The 15,738-nt window shown below is 37.8% G+C and overlaps 1 protein-coding gene across 1 annotated transcript in view; it reads left to right on the top strand.

Moving 5' to 3' along the window:
• LOC140227888 (uncharacterized) overlaps positions 1–15,738 on the top strand; it is a 114,314-nt gene that overhangs the window by 83,983 nt on the left and 14,593 nt on the right. The window contains 14 exon segments of the mRNA XM_072308274.1: positions 163–282; positions 825–944; positions 1,592–1,711; positions 5,541–5,651; positions 6,243–6,368; positions 7,528–7,650; positions 8,080–8,193; positions 9,229–9,357; positions 10,333–10,449; positions 11,750–11,869; positions 12,684–12,812; positions 13,290–13,409; positions 13,906–14,019; positions 15,276–15,398. Coding sequence (XP_072164375.1) covers positions 163–282; positions 825–944; positions 1,592–1,711; positions 5,541–5,651; positions 6,243–6,368; positions 7,528–7,650; positions 8,080–8,193; positions 9,229–9,357; positions 10,333–10,449; positions 11,750–11,869; positions 12,684–12,812; positions 13,290–13,409; positions 13,906–14,019; positions 15,276–15,398 — 1,686 coding nt within the window.

Raw genomic sequence — 15,738 nt, 5'->3', positions numbered from 1 at the left:
TGGTATAACTTCGGTCATTCTGGGCCCTCACTGTCCGGCAATTATTATCATCCTTTAGCTAATCCTTTTTTTAGCCTTATCATTCCCCTACAATATGAATAGAAGTGTTTGTTTTATTTTTTTTCTCTTATACCATTGTTTCGTCACTTTTCCTTCTACCAGTGTTGTCTTGCGATTCTTCACCATGCCAAAATGGCGGAGTTTGCTCTGAATTAGATTATGAATTCGGCTTCAACTGCACATGCCCCCTTGGATATATGGGAATGTCTTGTGAAGTGAAAGGTAATCAACTCTGACGCCTGACATCGATTATTCATTCACCCCAAGTGAATATTCGAAAGTCCGAACAAACAAACAAACAAACAAACAAACAAGCAAGCAAGCAAGCAAGCAAATAAACTCACACACATCGGTGGGAAATTGCTTTTCATCCTGGCATGCTTTAAAAAATGTGAGAGATAAATAGTGACTTTCAGGCCATTTTTGGTAAGTCGTCAACATTTATAATTATGTGTTTCACTTGAAGCAGGTTTGTACTCATTGACATGATAATGAAAGAAAGAAATCATGCGATACCTGCAACATCAATCTTAAGGACAATCTAATTTCTTGCTAATAACCTCTAATGGCAGATATAGAAAACTTACTCAGTTTGAAGTATTCACCTGAATACTTTACTTTGTAATCCCAAAAGAATGTTCTGTGTGTCTGTGTTTGTCCATGTTAAACGTGTTTTGTCTTGCAAGCTATTATAACACTCTCTATACCCATCATGCTTATCCATGTACCTATACCTGTCCTCCTCCCTCGTTCTACTAATACAGTTCTGTCATGTGAATCTTCACCGTGTCTTAACGGGGGACTGTGTTCGGAATCGGATCTTTATTTTGGTTTCAATTGTACATGCTCTGATGGATATACAGGTGCTTTCTGTGAAACTAAAGGTATAACCCGCCTGCACAGGACCCTACATTGATTAGATATTCACAGCATGCACTTCACAGTGAAAGCCAATCCATAATGATAAAATTTACTCTTAATGCCATTTGTATCAAACCAAAACAACGTTTGTTCAACCAGTCATGATCTTGTTTTTATTCGCACTTGCACTGCGTAATTCATAGGTATCGAAAAAAAAAAAACTCATTTCAGTCATATCTTTGTGTCTAATTTTCAACGTATCCTTTCTATCCCGTACTGCATACAAGAACAACAGTGACTCAATGGCGTTTATTGCGCCGAATTACTTAGCGCCTTTCCCACCTAATGTTTCTAATGCATGTACTTTGTATAATATGTGTTTTAAATTATGGTAATGCGGGCGATTGATAACATGGTGAACATTGATGAAGACAAGGTGGATTGAACTCCGTATAGCGCCCTCCGCAAAAGCGAGTATATAATTATGTATGTATTCTTCACGGCATTTCCTGTTTGATTCTGGAGGACAAAAAGAGGGTTTTTAAGTGATTATTATTATAACCGTTACTGCTAATCTAGGTCTACTAAGATGATAAATTTATCTTCTTATCTTCACTGCTTAATTGCTGTTTTCCTCTTTGCATCTCTCCTTCTCATTTTGCCAAATTAGTATTGACCTGCGCGTCGGCACCTTGTCTTAATGGAGGCACGTGTACAGAGTTATCAGCAGGCACGGGATATACGTGTAGCTGCCTTGCCGGATATGCGGGACAACGCTGTGAGACAGAAGGTAAAATCTATTTGGACGATGTGTTGTATATAATATTCTGAAGGAAACACCTGCATGTGTTAAATAGTTTTGGGGTTCGAATGGGAGGCTAACATAAGCTTAACATCACCACCAATCGAATGTACACATTACAATTATTGAGTCAAGGGCATGGTGTAACATCACTCAAGAGACTTGTGGCGGGCTGGGGAGGAATAGTTGATGTAAGATACGGCTATATAGGTTCAATGAAAATAAAGTTAAGATTATTAATTCTTCATGACTAACTGGGTGGGGTAAAATTACTCCAATTGATTCATGCCTGACACTATGATGCTTCTTGACATATTAAAGTGCTGAGGAAAATGTAACGGCTTGTAAACGAGCGCTTAATCCTTTCTGTGCAAGGGCGTTTGGACAGTGTACACAACACTATGACATTTTCTTGCTTGTCATAGCACACAAAGGGTCAGTGAGGTTAAGTGAAATGGATATTGTTGTTGATTAGCGAGATTGTCTAGAGTGATTAAAGTAATATCAGCTACTTAGATATTGACTCTGCAGCACACGTTCAGTGGGTGAATACTGTATACATTGGTTTTCATAATCTCTAACTTTGTTATTATAATGATCCTCTTGCGTTGGTAGCTGTGTGCTGTTTGGTTTATAGTTTGTTTTATATTGGACAAGCAATGAGCGTTGCTGCGTGTCATGCTGCAGATGCGTGTTGTCTTGATGCCTCGTTGAAAGTGGTCTGTTTTAAACTTCCACTGTTCATTTTGATGGATCTGCACAAAAATCGTGTCATGTGTTTCTGCAAAGCCGACAAAACATGATTTTTTTTTTTCCTGTCAATTCAGGCAAGCTTTAGTAAAAAGGAAAAGAATGAGATAGTAGTCATACGACAAGAGCGGATATAATTATTACGATAATTATGTGTAATGTTGTCTTGCGGTATTCATGCTTGTATTGTGGCATCGCGGTGTCACTGCAATGGGAATGGGAAAAGGGGAGGGGTACATGCCCTTCTCCAGTATTTGTGTTTGCTTTGTTTGGTTTGGTTTTGTGCGTACTGTTTTTGTCCGATACTTCTGCATCACATAAATACTCGCTTTTTTCTCTCATGCTGTCGGGACTTGCGCTGTGTTTTCTTGAATGAGTTTACCTTGGGTTCTCATATTATGATCAAGAATTTTCCTCATTGCTAATCAAAGCCCATGGAAGCATCTTACGTCATTGAAATTGCAGTTGTCAATTGTGCATTTTTGTGTGTTTTCCGACATTGTCCAAGTAAGACTGTACTACAGTACGATTAAAGACGTTATGCTCACAATGATGAATAAGCGAGATAATTTGTACATAAGTCAAGTGTCGAGATGAATACTCGGGATCGGGAAGAACAAGAAAAGAATCATCTCCTACTTTAATATGAAGTGGACAAAAGGAAAGCAGCTCTGTCCACTAATTAGTATTGATCTTTAGAGAACGAAAACTATTGTTTATGAAAGGGAAACAGCGTGTTAATGACGTCACTATTAAGACAACAGCAGCGACTACTTTGCTAGGGCTACAATTCGAATTGAGAAAAAAAATGCATGTTCCCGTCGCTGGTGCACAAAACTTGCGAGTTTGACATGGACCAGCGAAACAATGTTAGCGCAGGTAAACACACGGGAGCTAATACCATCATGTCTAATGCAGTTGATATCAAGCTATATGTCATCAGGGAAACTAACATTCAGTAACGGTTAATATATCACAAGTGTTCCCCCTCCTTTCCCTGCTGGAAAGAACACAGTGTCACTGCCCACAGTGTGTGCGCACTGTGTTTAATGTGTTCGACAATGTGAAAACGCTCAAATTTAACAGTGTGAAGATTAATTACACTGTGGTGTTGTTTTTCACAGGGCATTCACACACACTGTGCTCACACTAGCTGTAGAAACGTTCGAATGCAACGGTGTGAAGGGATTTTACACTGTGTTAACAATGTGTTCAAGTGTGTTTCACATTGTGTTTCACATTGTGGGACATTGTGTTCTTTCCAGCAGGGTTTCTCCGTATTTCTGATGCCTGTTTGAATATACAAAGCTTCAATGTCTTTGCTCCGTTCACAATGCACCTTCTCTTTGTTCTTAACTTTTACACTGTGATTACCACATCAATAATAAGAGTATACATGTAGCCGAAATACTAACATTTCTTTCATTCTTATTTTTTTTCTATACCAGGTTGCTACGGCAGTCTTCGGGAGAACATAGATATTCTCTCAAAATTTGATGTTTCATTGAAAAAATCTTAATGCATGTATTCCCCTGTTTTATGTTTTATGCATATCGTATATATATCACAGATTTTCTTTCTTTCTTCCTTTACCTCATTTTTTCCCTTTTCCTCTATAGTGACGTGTGAAATTCACTATGGACATATTTCATTGTGTTGTCAAATGCAGTCCTAGATGATTTGATTATTTTGTTTCCAAGTAATCATTAATAACAAACATGTAATGCAATATTGTGTGATAACAATTTCATCCTTCTCCCCCCACGTATATCTTATGTCTCTTTTGTCATTCAACTAACCACCTAACCGTAGTTTGTCCGTTTGTGTGTATTGCGGATATCGGTTCGCAATATACGCATAGATTTCGTGTATCTTTTTCTCAATAAATTCATTTTTATGTGTGATTTACATTGTAAAACATGTATTGTTCACTATAGTTATTCTTTTTATACAATAAAACATTCTCTTTGATATTTCACAATTGCGCTTGTGTGTTGTCGTCCAATAAAACCTTAAATGTATGTGTTTTCCTTACGGTTATATTCATCGCTATACACTTTCTATGATTGTTTCTTGGAGAAAAAAAAAACTCACACAAAATGCAAACTTACGAAATCTGATCCGTTATTTCCTCTGATCAATGGCTTTCATACTTTGTAAATGTGTGTCCATTTGTATCAAATCAGCTATCGCAGGGTCTGGAAAAGACAAATGTACCTGCATGTCTACATGCATGCAAGATGAATTGATATGATCATTCGAAAATTAATTTTAATAATACATGTATATACGATTGTATTATGGTTGATTAAAATGGATTCATGCGTCGTGAATAAACGTCGCATTACATATGTGTGCGTAGGTTTCTGAATACATACCTTGTGTGTATTTTCGAATGAGAACGATTTTGTTTTCCTGGCAATGTCGTACAATTACCTTGCAGTTTTCGCCATTTTTTTTTTTCATCAATGATACGATTTGTCACATGTATTTTAAATTCCCCCTTGTTTCTTTATGTTCCTGTTTTTGTTGTTTTACATGATATAAATTAGGAATTGAAGACTTATTAATAAGAACAATTTCTGAAATGAAAATTAAAAAAGGGTCTCTGCGAATTTCAGGCTAAAAATATCGCACTGCTCTGAAACTTTGTTGGCATCTTATCCAAGGGTGACTCTTCGATAATGATAGATGGCACATAATGGGAAGATTATTGAGAAAATCGCAATGATTATTGAGCTGAAGCCTAATTTTCCTTGTGTAAGTCAAAGAAACATTGCTTTGCACAAGTAATTTCCACCAAAAGGAGAATGATAATCTTTTTTTTTTTCAACCGTCATGTCAAAGATGACTGCTGGACATGTTTAATTGTGTCTCCTTGACACAAGTTATCATAAAAGCCATGACTGTGACCAAAACACAACAGCAACAACAACAAACGATTGGGCAGATGCCCCAAACTGATTTTCAAATCTTCTCTTTTGAAGTCATCTAGTTGTTACAATCACAGAGTACTTATATTATCACTCTATTATCAAGATTATTGTATTTCGGTATCTTTTCACAGAGGTTGCGTGTAACTCGAATCCATGTGTCAATGGCGCCTGCTCGAACACAGGAACTGGATATTCGTGCGCCTGCTTTAGTGGCTACACTGGGACCAATTGTGACCAAATAGGTAAAAACAACAACAACAACAACAACAACAACAACAACAACAACAACAACAAACAGATAGATGAAAACGTATCCCTTTGTCTAATCGTAAAGTGTCATTGGTCGACCATTTAAAGTTTGTTGAACTCGATCCAAGGTAATTTCAATGTTCAGCCAGGTGGCTTTTTTTTCCATATACTGAGAGTTTCTAGGATCTAACAAACTTGCATATAAAAGACATCTAGAATGAATGGCAGAAAAAAATGTCTGATAAAATGTAAGAGCACTAAGTATATAAGTTTCAGTATCCATCAATGTGTGGACGTGGCAAAATCTGTACTATTTGGAGGAAAGGGCTCTTTTTCTGCTTACGTAAAATTAATTTCATACTTAAAGCAAGTATGATATCTCAACAGCTTTTGAATGTCACTGTGCGTATAGAAGCCGGGCATTTTTTGGTCGTTTGTATTCACGTTTTCATTCGATAATCCTGCAACCGCTAAATGCCGAGCGGTGCATAAGATATATATATATATATATATATATATATATATATATATATATATATATATATATATATATATTATATTTACTTCTTTTGTTCTGTCTACAGTTACCGTCTCACCTTGCGACTCATCACCCTGCGGTAACAATGGCGTTTGCTTCACGTCTCAAGTTGGAACCAGTTATGTGTGTAGTTGCTTCACGGGTTTCTCAGGAACGAACTGCCAGATCGTTAGTAAGTCAAGTCAGGATAGATGCAATGCATGCAAGTGCTTGAAATTATTTGTTGCAGTTCTTATGTTTTTTTCTTTTGCAAAGTATTTCATTGGTTTCCATGGACACATGGCTTCATTGTTCTTGCACGTCATAAGGCGACTAGTATTTATTCATACGCTATCTGTGATGTATGCTTAAAGAAGCTTTGCTGTATTTTTTTTCTGAAGCAACTGAAACTATTACCATTCAAAACACATCAAGTGACAATTCATGTAAAGATTTTGCATGTCAACCCCTCAAACAGAGCACAAAATCTAACGTGAGATGTGTTCTGAATTTCGAATTGTGTGCATATTGGTACGTTGACATTGTAACGTACTATTATAATACACTTATTGCAGATGACCCCAACTTCCGTGCATCCATCGATTCTAACAATTGATTGTAAAATTATTAAATAATTTTACAAATTTTGTTTAGAAAACATATTCTGCAATAACATCTGTTGTGTTATTTTCTTTCTTATCATTTTCGTGTGGCTAATTCGGAAGTAGCCTACCTATCCAATTCCATCCATTTTACCATTCTGCCTTCTAAACATTGCATTTTTTTTTTTTTTGCTCTGATCATTGCCACACACTTGTGTAAGCTCGTCAGCCTAATGTTCATTGCATATTCTTCTTGATATTTTTTTTTTTACTTTCAAACAACAACACATAGGAGAGATGGGCTCGCCGTTGATGTTCTTACTTGCAAGCATTCATAGGAAAGCTGCTATATTTACTAGTACTGAGCCCCATTTTTTTTTTTTATAAAATCGATTTTAAGATCCTTACCACACAGTCTGCCATAGACTTACATTTGAAATCAACTATATAATCAATTTCAACTCTTCATAAACAGATAGAATAGGGCCCTGGTGTTATCGTGCTCCAAGCTCTTTTCTGTACTCGCTTCGCTGTTTGCCAGTGTTTGTGTATGAATGTGTATGTATCTGTTATTTATGATCATGCATAATCACTCATGTGGAATAGGACAAGAATGGACATTTCAAGCCCCCAAATTACTACGATAAACGCATATTTCCATCATTCCATCGATGCGTTCATCTGCCTTTCTACCCATTGATGTATTTATTATCCATCCTTCCATCCGTTCACGCTCTATCTGTCTCTCAGCTTTGGAGCCCTGTGCTAGCGGCCCGTGCCAAAATGGCGGCACGTGCTTGGTTTCTAGTGACCGGTCCTCCTTCAGCTGCCAATGTCCCACAGGTTTCAGCGGCGAAACGTGTCTAGTATCCGGTATGAACATAGTTTGTGGAGTTCAAGTAGGCGTAGTATCACTTAAGACAACGCTTGCTGTGTACGTTTGTCTCTACGGTCTGCCTACCTTACGTGAAAACACAATTACTATAAGTCCATATTAAAGTATGTAATACCTTGGAAAACTCTAATGACTCTGGATAAACATCGTACAGTAGCTTTCGAGATAAATTCATGATTAAAATTGTGTGCGAGTGTATTTTCAGGTTTGTTACACTTGCGATAAAAACAAACCTAAATTGGGTTCAAAGTTAGATTTAATTATAAGACCTGCGCTATCAAGACGTTGTAAAATGAAAGAATCAAATAAAATGGGAGTAAATGTGTGAAGCTACGAATGTACCTAACAAAAGTGATCATTATACATTCATTCGATTACCCTATTGTCTTCTTTTGTTGCTCTTCCAGCTAACTCTTGCGCCTCTAACCCGTGCGAGAACGGCGGTATCTGTGGCAACACTGCTAGTGGATACACCTGCACCTGCCCCGCTGGATATGTTGGGGACAACTGCCAGACTTTCGGTAAAACCTGTGAACAAAATATTATGTTGAATCTTGCTATTTGCTGAACACTTTAGAGCATCGCAGCTTTTTAGTCGCATCCTCTTTGTTTTTCCTGACATTCTTTATTTCAACTACCTGTGAAAAACTTACCAAAAAGGGGGATGGGGATGTTATGCGTTGAATTCCAAGTACATGACAGTGTACACGACAGCAAGAGCTGTGAGTTCGTTCTTGCAGAAATGATCGAACGTGACTTTACGGTGGCAATTAAGTATTTTGCCGGGCATGGCCACTGAAAAATTTTGGATGGCTCCCTCACTGTTCCTCTGTCTCTTTTTAATATCAAATCTAATCAACCTCCTTTATCAATTTGTGACTCGAAGAAACAATCACTGTACCCCTTGGAAAGGGACAGTGCATAATTCAGTTCGTTGAATATTCGATTAGTTTGTTTATTTGATACGAATTCTTGGCTTCTCGCAAATCATAGCTTGGCAAAGATTTGTATATGCAAAAAGCTGAAAGCGAATCGTTTTACTGATATTGAAAAAAAAAAGGAGCGAATTAAGTTCAGATGCTGGGTTCATAGTAGATATTGTCATGCTTACATTCTGTGTAGTTTGAAAAAGAAAATAAATTTCATAGACAATTAGCGTCATAGAGTAATTTGTGTGAACATGCTCTCTGCAAAAATTGTTCTCGAATATAGATTGCTTGGTTTTGTGATATAGGGGGTCCATTACACTTGCATTTTTTTTTTTTTTTTTGGGGGGGGGGGGTCTGTATTTTTTTTTTTGTTTCGCCCGTTTATTCGTTTCAATCATGGCATGCTTTTCTGTTCCTGTCAAGCATCATTTCATTCATATTTCAACGTCAAGTTCTTGTCTGTTACCTTCACTGCAACCAAGTGTAGATAGCTCTTATAGGGTACTGTGTGTGTGTGTGTGTTTGTTTCGTGTGAATTTGTATTTATTCAGGTTATATGATGCATTTAATAGTTACTATTTGCACTAGATCATTGTGTTGTTCGTATATGCTTCGCTTTTCATTTAGTGAGCCCGTGTTCCCCAAACCCTTGCTTGAACTCTGGCCTGTGCTTCCAGATGCAGGGTAGTTCCTCGAACTACTTCTGTCAGTGCCCGGATGATTTCGAAGGCACAAATTGCCAGAACCCAGTGTATGGTGAGTCCAGAACACAATTTGGTCCCATCACTCATGACCCATAAAGTCATCGAGATAAAGCAATATGATGTTGTCACCACAAACAGAAAAATTGAACTTTCTTGATAGTCAGCTGCAGACGTATCGCAATTTCAACAGTGTTGTAGCGGCTTGAAAGCGATAATCCCGCTCCCAAATCAGTTTCCTAATATCCTCAGCAGTAGTAGTGTCACAAATTCTGCCATAAATATCATTTGTTTTTTTCTGAGTAGAAAACGTTGATTTTATTCCGTTTTAGTTTTTTTTTTTCTTTGCATTGCTTCGCATAGTAAAAACGCCGCATCGCGTGTGGGCAGAAGAGAAAACCCATAATAATCATTAATAGTTATTTTCATAATTTCTTTTATGATGCTTCCACACATAGAAAGTGCACGCTCATTACGAAATTCAATGAACTTCAATGAGTTTATTGTTTCAATAATCATGTTCGTGTCCATTAATGATACAAGATCACTTATGAACCAAGTACTATGGGTTGTTTGTGTATGACTTGCATGCTGTTGATCTGAGGGGTTTTCTTGGTTACGTAAATATTGCATTATTTTGGTCGTCATCATTGCTAGTCTTGGACAAAAGAAATGAGAAAGAATTATTTCTCCTTTCTTTGTTTCATCGAGTTTGCTAAGTTGTGAAAGTAAGCTTTATATCAATAACCGCACGAAAATTTGAAGCATGAATGCAGCTATGCTAACTTTGAAATGACTGTACTCTAGACTGTCAGCATTCTGTTATCGGTAATGATAGTGGGCAACGTGACATCACAATGATGCAGTTGCGTCAATGGATGGCTAGATAGAGCTGGAGATAGAAAGTTGCAGATATCTTATGTAAACTGTTGAGCATGACTGGCTGAATAACAATGTAGTGCTATTTGTATATTATTACTCATTTTGTGTGTGCGTGCATGTGTTCCGTCAATCTATTTTGTACGTATAGTGTCTCCATGTGCATCCAACCCGTGTCTGAACGGCGCCACCTGTAGCCTCAATGGAGCCGACTCGTATAGATGCATGTGCGCTGATGGCTTTTTTGGAGACAACTGCGAAATCGTTGGTATGAACATAAGACGGCCGTAAGAAAATATGTTTTCTTGAAAACATAGACACACAAACCACTAGCAAGACCTTAATAATAAAGAATTTGGTGTGAAAAACAAATATATACGCTTTAGCTGTTGCAAGGCTATCCGCAACAGAAGAATCTGAAGGGAAAAAATATTGCTGCAGTAAACATGCAACTTTTGCATAACAGGTCTAGGTTAGAACAAGCTTGCTGGGGGAGAAATGTTTCGGTTACTATAGTGTAGCACAACTCTGAGTTTGCAGCAAAGCTATATCTTTTGAATACAGATCCAGGCCCCTATTCAAATGCTCTCAATTGAGTAGATGGAAAACAGATATGGCTATAATAACACTGACACTGAGTTAGTTGGTGGCGTATCATAGATTTTTTTTTTTCAAGCTGCGGTAGAAATATTCTTAAAAATCTGGCAATGCACTTTACGTCGTAATGCAAGAGTGATTTTTTTTTTCACACAATTACATCGCGATCACTATCTGTGGACGTAGTTTCCTATGAGAGAGCCCTTAATAATGAGTTTATCCCTTGCTTTCTATGATAGAAAGATATACGTTCAATTAAAAGCGTGCTATCGATTGCTGCATGAGGGCTCCGTATATACCACAAACCCATGGTATAATGGTTACTCTGCAATCGGTGGTGATCATCCGTGATTACTTAGCTTTGATATGTCATGGAATAGTGTTGCTATGGTAATTACTATTGATTGCAGAGTTACCATTCAAACTTTAATGCTCCCATGGTAATAGTTTTATGCAACATTACGGAGCCCTAGTTGATAATTCATGTCAGCAAATATGGGAGATTTGCTCTTAATGGTTTGATCTCCGTTTTACTACCAGGTTTTGAAATCTAAAATCGAAATGTAATAGAAATTATTGATACTATTTATGTTAATCACAGATATACATTTTAGTCGGTGATCATGATTTGTGTGTATGTGACTTGTACACATCGTCACCCCTTGTCATCATTCCAATGGGGAATAAATCTGTTAAGTCTACCAGTTCCACGGGCACACACATTCAGTGATTTATGTCACCACAGTGTTACTCGACACACAGCATGACAATGTATATCTGCAAAGATTGTTCCACACTGTAGACACATGCCTTTACATACTCGTATGTCCGCCTTCCTATATCCACCTCCTTACACTCTTCTTTTCTTTTTGACTTCTTGTTTTGGACATATTTGATGTACATCACTGACGCACCACCAACACCACCACTTGTTCTACACCCCGCACACTACCGCGCGCACACGGGGACAGATCCTTGCTCCACTAATCCGTGCGTGCGCGGACAGTGTTTTATCAGCTCGGCCAGTTTCTCGTCGTATTATTGTTTCTGCCCTATCGGCTACACCGGAGCTACTTGTGACGAGATTGACGGTAAGGGTGCTGTTTCCAAGCCCACTGTTCAGAATATAGTCTCACCTCGATGTTTGGAGCTGATGAAGTAACGATTATAAACGGTGGCTTTATTAAAGAATGCTCTTGTCTGTGAGTGTGATGCGTGATTTGGCATTAATGTCTGTGTGCACCGTTTATTTGTTAAAAGACACTGCTACTTACACTTGTAAGAGTAGCGTTACCTATCTTGGGTTCTTTGCTGACATCTTAGTGGTGTTGTGGTCACACAGCCAAGACCATTATAGCGCTCTAAGATATCAATGGTTAGTAGAAATGAAAGAGCACATGCACGTGTAGGAGCCACCATGCTCACCTCGTTCCTAAGTAATAATCTTCATGCTATTGTGACAAGATGCACGTCTATCTACTATACTATACAATATTCTGTGGCCAAAGCCGTCTCTAATCATCACAACCATTATAATAGACAGTGACAGATAGGCCTTCTTTTTCTTTTCTTTTCTTATTATTCATGCAAAATTTTCCTCCTTTTTGAAAACCACGTAGGTTACACTGTACATTAGTCTCTTCAGAACGGCTTTGTGTCTTAACTGTCCGATGGTGCACCTTCAATACCGGGCAAAGGAGGAATGAAGGACATTAAATTCCGTAGCAAACCCATTTGTTAGAACAAAACCTACGGCGCACGAAGACATTCACTACCTTTTACAGTATAATGGTTTTTCAGATGTATAAATTCATATCATACAGAAACTTACTCGTCAAAAAGCAGACGGAAATCTTTGTGTATTTTGCCCAATCACATTTGTTTGCTTATCGATTATTTCGCCAGATCCATGTATCTCCGGACCATGCTTAAATGGCGCCACCTGCGTCCAGGATTCGTCCAGTACCAACGGGCTCGTCTGTCAGTGCGCGCCAAATTTCTCTGGAGACTTTTGTCAGACATACGTTCCGCCAAGTAAATATTGATTTAAACGATCATACAAAATGGATGATCAGTCATAATTTATATGCCTTTTTTTCGTTTTGTTTCATGTTGTTGTTGTTGTTACTTTGTGTAATTCTTTAAAATCATCTTTCCGTATTCTGTGAGGCACGCTAAAGCTGCCTTTAGTAGCGAGGGATGTCGATTGGGAATCATGCAATGCTGTGAAGATATCAGTGCGAGAACTTTAGAAGAGCAGACAGAAAAGTAATAGCCTTGCTTTTGACTGATAAGACCATAATTATGATGATAATCACGATGATACATAAGTCAATTTTTAGTAAGTAGGCTACTATTCATTAATGGCATAGGCTTAATGATAATAGAGGTCAACACAGAAATAGACATAAATTTTCATCATAATTGCCATTGCTGCAATGGGATAGTACACTGTTTGTGTGTCTCAGTTTGTTTTCCTGACCTTTGAACTGTTTATGTACCTTGCCACAGCCGATCCATGCAACCCAAATCCTTGCCAGAATGGAGCCGGCTGCTTTATCGACGGTGTTAACAGCAGACAGTGTGTCTGTCCCACCTACTACAGCGGCGATCTGTGCGAAGACTTCACCCGTGAGTTGTTGTTGTTTTTTTTTTCATCAGCAATCCTTTCAGCTTCCTGAAAATCTAGAAGTAATGAAAAAGATTTTTAAAAACCCGTATAATTTTATTCCCACCAATTCGTGTCCACATGATGTCGTTAAATTGAACGGTTGGTTCGTAAACATCACCGTCAGATTAAAGTTGACGATCGCCCCATTTCAAACTATTAAACCTTAATTAACATTCGACCTGTGAACGGCGGTCAAGTTTAACATATTTAACTCGTTTTCGATAAGTCTGCTAAGCTACATTTCATTCTTTAATCATAGAACATAATGCATTTTTTTTTTCGTTAAGACTTACACGTATTTATGACATCACTTGCAAATCATAGCAAAGGTAGCCCATATTCGAACATATTTTCCTCTCATTTCGGTTCATACGGTCTGTTGTGGCCCATGAGGTGAACGATCCTTGAATTGTTGATATCCAATTGATCATGTATAATGTGCCGTTATTTATTTAGCCCCCGATGTGTGCGAGTCGAACCCATGTGGCGCCAACGGGATTTGCACCAACTTCATCAGCTACTACACTTGTCAGTGCCTGAATGGTTACACTGGATTGTCATGTGAAAACGGTAAATATTCATGTTTTGTATTTCAGCCTCACTAAAGATAAAAAGAAAAAAAAAGCGGAGGAAAGGAAATCAACAGATTGAATGATGTTGATTATACCAATATTGAGAATCTGGGTCAAATAAAAGCAAAATGATGACAACAACTTCAGAGTGCAACGGAAAACGACGGTTGATTAACGAGAGGCATTGGCCATTAAACTGCCAATAGTCGGCCTTATGCCAAAAGGCCCTTAACACTGTACAAATCCTATGTGTTGAGGGCCTTTTGGCATAAGGCCACGACGGTGTACATCATCTGCTTCCCTATTTACAAGAGTTCTTTACAAACATATTTAAAACCACAATCAAAGCTTTAAATCTCGCTTGACATAATCAATTTGAGATTTGAACCGGCCACGACAAAAAAAAAAAAAAAAAAAAAAAAAAAAATCGATGCGGTAGTTAAGGTGTTATTTGACACCCCATGATGACTTTAATAGAGTAAAATTAGACAGATGAAGTGATAGAAATCCCATCAAATTTGGGCGTAAGATAAGAAAGTAATGGAATTTTGAGGTCTTCACTAAATATTCCTATATTTGGATAGGGGATGATGTCATTATCCCGCAAACCCCTCTTCCCCTCCCATGTGAATACATCACAATATACAAAAATACTTTCAAATCTTTTTTTTTTTCTTTGTTGACGATAAAAGCAACTACAATTTCGTACCTGGTTAATTCAAGACAACAATAAAGCGATGCTTAGAATACATCTCATTTCCTACTTCGTCTTTCTTTACGTCGTGAAAGGAGAAGATTTGTTTGGAGATCTTTGGGAAACTTGTGAGGTGATGACATCATTACCGTTGACAATTTGAGTTTTCGTTTGTGATTCGTATTACTGATTTGTGATTTGTGAAATGTGGAAAAAAATAATAACCTTCTTGCTTTTGGTACATTTTTTTTCGATAAAACATCTAACAAGTCAACTTAAAACTAGTGTAGATTTACACTTTAAATATGCCTGAGCACATCTCATGCAATTATACTGCAACTGCAAACTTCACTTTCGTGATTCAGCACTTATCGGCTCACAACACTGTTGATGAATACTTTTGTAAATGATTGAGAATGTATGATATGTTGCAAAAGTAAAAACATATACTGATTAAAGGGGCATTCCGGACGATTTTCATAATTTCACATCATGTAGTAATGTATGATATGTTGCAAAAGTAAAAACATATACTGATTAACCTTCCGCTCTCATTACAGCTCCGAATGCATGCCTTTCTGCTCCGTGTAAGAACGGAGGAAGCTGTATTGTGGTCGGGACATCCTTCGGGTGTGACTGTAGTACTTCCCCGCTCGGTTTCACGGGGCCAACGTGTGAAATAGGTACGTGCTTACGTTGATCGAGTAATGTATACCTAGCCTAAGAACAACAAATTTGAATTCATTCTACATTCTACTAAAGAAAGGGCAAAGAACTGTGGTTGCCAACACAAAAGTTGCCTGGTGTGCGTGAAAGTTAGATGATTATGATTTTGCGGAAAACGGGACGACATGCAGTCTAACAAGAATCATAATGATCAAAAAGCACAATTGCAAAAAAAAAACACTAGAAGAGGAACTGACAAAGCTCTATTGTTATTATTACGTAACGCAGCACAACTCGAATTGTGATGTCAAGTTGAATTTTTGATTTCCAGCTGCATCTTGTCATTGAAAAAAAAAC

This window comes from Diadema setosum, chromosome 4 (genome assembly GCF_964275005.1).
Source record: "Diadema setosum chromosome 4, eeDiaSeto1, whole genome shotgun sequence".
Taxonomy (NCBI): Eukaryota; Metazoa; Echinodermata; class Echinoidea; order Diadematoida; family Diadematidae; genus Diadema; species Diadema setosum.
This window is presented reverse-complemented; position numbering and strand designations above follow the sequence as displayed.